Source organism: Egretta garzetta, unplaced genomic scaffold, assembly GCF_000687185.1.
Source record: "Egretta garzetta isolate BGI_Z169 unplaced genomic scaffold, ASM68718v1 scaffold293, whole genome shotgun sequence".
In the NCBI taxonomy this organism is placed as follows: domain Eukaryota; kingdom Metazoa; phylum Chordata; class Aves; order Pelecaniformes; family Ardeidae; genus Egretta; species Egretta garzetta.
The window spans coordinates 548011-553290 of record NW_009259318.1 but is presented as its reverse complement, the minus strand read 5'-3'; the positions used below and the strand labels follow the sequence as shown (position 1 = coordinate 553290).

Genomic DNA, 5280 nt, shown 5'->3' with positions numbered 1-5280 from the left:
TTGTATGGCTTCTAGGAGAGATTTGGAGAGTATTTCATACAGCTTCTTGCTGTAGTGTCTTTGAAACTGATGCTTTGCAAGTGACAGAAATTGGAATTATGGCACAAATTCCTCTGCCCCAACCCAGGATGGTATACTTGTATAACCTTCTTCTTCTGTCCTTCGTACCTCAGTGAGGTATGATAGAGAAGAACCAAATATACTTAAAGGAGTAAATAGAAGAGAATTCAAAACAGAGAAGTTTTCTAAAATAACCTTTTGCTGGAAGGTTTTGCGAATTTCATACATTTTACAAAATAAATCCTGCAGACCAGTTCTAGTTCTTAGAGATTAAGAAGGTTCAGCCTAATGAAATACAGTGCCTTCAAATATTTATGGTCTTTTACATGTGTACACATAAAAAGGCACCTGAGCATCTAGACACTGGGATGATTGATTAATAAAAAGTATGTAATTACATAGATACACACTCACACATCCCATGTCTATATATATACACATGTTTTTATATTAAAGATGCACACATCTATATTTGAGGTGGGTCTAAACTAAGCTCACAAAATGCCAAGAGGGCGGCATTCAAAATCCTCAGCTCCGACTATATTTTGCATTTGGGACCCATCTGTGATTTATCCTGTGGCCCTTCCTAAGGGAAATGGATTGTATGTCTTCATTTTGCCAACAAGTCCATGTGAGGAGACCCTGCAGAATCCATTCAGAGACAGAGGGGGTCCAGGGGTAGACAGTTTGCTTGTGTTGAAATGGTTGTGGAATTGGCACCCTAATGATCAAAATAGATTGAGGACGTTACAAAACAGGACACAGTGTGTAGAAGCGGAGGTGCAGGCAGGTGTTCAGATGGAGTGAACTGCTTGAAGCTCTGGTGAAGCAAAGTCATCTGATGATTTGGCCCATGATATGTAAACAGCTCACTATGAAAGGTAATTATCTGAGGTAATTAATATTAATTAGTAAATAACATATGATTGATTAGATTGTTATCCACAGCTGTTCTATATCTTCCAAATACTTTTTTTCCTTTGCACTCCAGCTTGCATTTTTCTCTGTTCAGCACCAAAGGAGGCACACAGCCATGTAAAATTTGTAGAGTAGAAGAGAAGCAGCATCATATTACATATGCTATGTGATGAATCCAGTACAAATATTTTTATCCAAATATACACATACATATAGAGATTTTTTTTTCAATGAACAGTATAAATACTTTACCTGGGAGATTATTCCCATGTGCAAAATGATACATTTTTTTCCTGGGATTTAATCTTCTGCTTTGCTCATGTTCATATTCTTGGTAAGAAGTGGGTCACTGTCATAGCAGGAGAAACCTTGTTTCCTCTCTTCACTCTCCCATGTTTGCTGAGTGCTATGTAAGCACCAGGATAAGCATTTGACTCATATGCATTGTAGTTATTGGGCAGCAAGGTTTCTTTGAATTTGCACTCATCTTGGAAAACAGGCTAAAGAATAGGAAGGGGGGGAGAACAAAGCAGGTACAATAAATATTTCACAAAGACCCGCGTCATTTTTCTTACTAGTATTTTTACAGAAGAACTTGTTGCAGTGTGCAACAGGTGGTGCCGCAGTGACTGCATCCAACAATAAATCTCCCTCCTCAGTGCTAATTTGGTGTCAGATGAACTCAGATGCCACCTGTCCAGATAATGGACTGTGTACTTCCTGTGACAGATCAAGTTAATTCATCATAAATCATGGATTTCTTCATTTTATTTGCAAGCAATAGTTTCTGCCAGCATCATGCCCTTTCACCCAAATGGCGTAGCTTTATTTCACACCTCCCCTCTGCTAGAGGTCCTGTAATTTATAAAAGAATTACGTGCTGGCTGTCAAAACATTCCATCCTCTTAAAAACAGCAATTCCCAGGGACAACTATTTGCTTGAATAAAGTATTTGAATATGGCTGTAGATTAGCACTAAGTCTTTTTTTCTATTAAATCATCAGTGATATTACATTTAACTGCTAGTGAGATATCCAGCAGGTTCAAAACTGGGAAAACAGTTTTATTTTTCTTCATGTCTCATCACACAAATCCAAGGAGAGGGAGTTATCTGGGAGAGGAGGTGCAAGGAGAAACAGGAGACAAATGCAGAGCACCAAGGAAATTAAAAGAGAAAGCAGAATAATTCCCTGCCATCAGACATCTGGCACGAGACACCATGAGTGCCGTTCTACTTGGACATCTTTGTAATAACACCATTCAAAGTTTGTAAGAGTTTAACTTTGGGCATTGCATCGTGCAAGGGAAAATGAACATCTCTTACAGCTTTTAAAAATCTCTTTGAAAATAAGCAAGACTGGATTGGAACTAAAGGGGAAAAAAAATCAAAGGGAACTCTGAAGTCAGACCCCGCATTTCTTTAGAAAGACCTAGTCAAGCAAAGCAGTTGGGCTTGGGACACCATTTAGGCTTGAAATCAGACCTGAACCCTAAAACATCCCTCTCTCATTGTATGTGTGGGAAGGAATTGGTCAGATTAGTAATGGCTACGGGTTCTTCTCAATATTTGGTATTTGATTAAGCAACTGAAATGCTTTGTTGAAATTACAGCTGTTTCAAAGGAAATTATTTTGTTGTTTCTTGACAAAAAAGATGAATGCAGTCAGTGCCATTCATTACTTTGAGGTGGACTGCTTTTGCCTGTTGCCCAGAGCCAGCCTCTTTCAAACGCACTTCCTAGCAAGCGCTTTTTCTGCTGAATGTTGAGACTGGGGACACCTTGCTCAGGCCTCAGAGATTAAATTGCATTTAGATGGCATAGCTAGTGCTTTCTAGATGAGGGTGATGGTGATGATGTTTCAGTATGACTTGCATACCAGTGTTAATGGCTGTTATTGTTTTCTCACCCTTTGGGACTGATCTCACAAAACCGGTCCTTAAAATAGCCTCAGGTGCATCTGTCGATTTTGTAGGGTAGGCTTCCTATTTATTATTCATGGTGTGGCTGTTTGTGATAGGGGGAGTCACGGGGTCATGATTTTACTAATGGTAGCTAGTATAGATAGCTCCAGTTGTACCTCTCCTACACACACCTGTATGCACACACACATACACATGCAAACACATACACACACTCAGGGACATACACACAGGCTTTACCTCTTAGGGTGTTTTGCAGAGCACACCCTTTTGCTTTACATACAATGCAACGCAAAAGGGAATCAACAGGATTCCGCCTTACTAGACTGTGTTTGCAGCATTGAGCCCTTAGAAGCAGCCATCTGATTAATACGTACTATTTGCAGAATATTTTCATTTTCCTAGGTGCTCCCTGTACGGTCTTACTGGAAAGTTTTAAAATAACAGAGCTCGCAACAGTCACGCTGCTTGTTGCACTAAATAACACTGGTGACACCAGGCTGGGCAGGCTCCCTGTAATTGAAAGGCTATTTTCTCTGCTTGCAATCAGAGATTTCCAGGAGGGAAAAAACCAAACCAAACCAAAAAACAACCACCTTCGCAGCCTTTGCTTAAGCCTTGAGAAATTATTTGTACTCACTGTTCCATATAGCTTCCCCTTGTTGTTCATTGCAATGAAGAGAGCACTTTTCACACCAAACAGGCTAACAACGCCTCTCTCTACAGTGGATATTTCAAAGAGACCTAAAGGATAAGAAATTCAATAGAAGTGTTATCACAGAATTTATAGCTAATCAAGGGCAATGCAGATATAATTGCTTTATTTTAAAACCCTAATGAACACATTTTATTTTCTTTATTAGAAATAATCTCCTTAGCCCAGCATAATAAAAACACACAGAGAAGATCTTCGGTTTTCCTACATGCTGTAGGATTTTTAAATAATTCTGGAATCATAGTCACATGTTGTATAATCCTTTGCTCTATAAAACTCTTCTGATCTTGGGCTTTCTAATAAGTAAATTATATTTCTATTATGCTATAATTACAGACTGTTTATCATTGAGCTTTAGAGAAGCATGGCTTGCATTTTGAAGTCCCCAGTGATATTTTAGCTGCAAAAGATTTTAGCAACTGCCCTCTACAGGAAATTCAAATCCATGGGGTTAATGCTTTTCTTTTAATCTTGTGGTTACAGAACAGCACCCATAAGAACAAGCAAACGAGGAACAGCAAGCCGCTTCCATGGCTGAGTGTCCCAAACATGCTAGTCAGCTAGGATTCCAGAATCATGCTTTGGCTCTGAGCTCAGAGCTCAGCAGCAACCTCCCCAATTCAAAAGGCAAATGAGAAGGTGAGGAATGAGCAAATGCAGCAGAGAGACAGTTTTCAACCTGGTTTGTCTTTTCTCATCTGTGCAGCAAAGCAGAGTAAAAATAAATTGTTTATCTAAATTTGTCTAAGCATTTATGATATGTTTCAGCCTGGAGGGTTCTAATGTTTATTGATCCCAGAGACTTTTAAAAGGCAACAGATGTAGCACAGATTAATAATATCAAGTAATAACATTTGCATTCTATGAAGGGTAATTACTAGAGTTCACAGCAATTAAGTGACATCTATTCTATTTCATTTCTGGATGCAACTCACTGTATTGGTTTTCATTGTGAACTCCGCTTATCCTTCCGTCTGGGAGGATTTGAAGGTGAAACCCGATGCCCACGTTGCAGTAAAGCCTCCGCTGCCTCTTGATTCCTAGCAAATAGTCACTCTCCCAGTTCACATCTGACTTCTCCCCTGATATCCCAGCAATGGACCTGGACAACAGAGATTGCCATCCTCTTTCCAGCAATGTGCCATTAGTTCTGCTTACAGCTGGATGTGTTGAAGCAATCCCAGCTAGAAAACCCAGGAGAACGAAAGCAGGCAACGTCCGGTGAATGCTGGCTTCGCAGGACATAGTGATGAGAAGTCTTTGTGCAGTGGCCATCCGGTTCACCTCCTGGGCACGTGGTCAGAATTAATGGCCCTAAAAATACCGCCCTTCTTGTTTTTCTCCCTTCAGCATGGTGGCAGAGGCTTATTTTTGGAAAGCAAATAGAGATTGCTGACATGAAACTAAAGCCCGATAGCAGTTGGGTTGGAAGCAGAGACAGGCCAGCAGGACTCAGACTGGTGGGGACCATGTTTTGTAGATCCTGCTCTCCAGTGGGCAGCCTCAGTTATATTTGATTGACCCATCTTTATAGCGCGCAGGCTGTCCCTCCCCACATCATCACTCTGACATCAACAGCTTGCCAAAGGTAAGCCTGCCATGGCTGTAACACTAACCTGCCGTCCTCCCAGGCTGGCTGAGGTTTGATGAATGCTGTCACCCAAGAC

General features: G+C 40.5%; 1 protein-coding gene across 1 annotated transcript; it reads right to left on the bottom strand.

Annotated features, from left to right (window-relative positions):
• Positions 1 to 1301: 1301 nt before the first annotated feature.
• On the bottom strand, positions 1302 to 4888 carry FGF6 (fibroblast growth factor 6). Its single transcript, XM_009636521.1, has 3 exons — positions 4549 to 4888; positions 3539 to 3642; positions 1302 to 1478 (listed from the first exon to the last, which is right to left on the bottom strand). The coding sequence occupies exons 1-3, from the start codon at positions 4886 to 4888 to the stop codon at positions 1302 to 1304; spliced, it is 621 nt and encodes a 206-aa protein (XP_009634816.1).
• Positions 4889 to 5280: the final 392 nt, after the last annotated feature.

Coding starts and splice junctions, on each gene's coding strand:
- FGF6 (XM_009636521.1), bottom strand. CDS start 4,888: ATGGCCACTGCACAAAGACTTCTCATCACTATGTCCTGCGAAGCCAGC. Junction 3,643..4,548: donor TCACAATGAAAACCAATACA/GTGAGTTGCATC, acceptor CTTATCCTTTAG/GTCTCTTTGAAATATCCACT. Junction 1,479..3,538: donor AGGGGAAGCTATATGGAACA/GTGAGTACAAAT, acceptor CCTATTCTTTAG/CCTGTTTTCCAAGATGAGTG.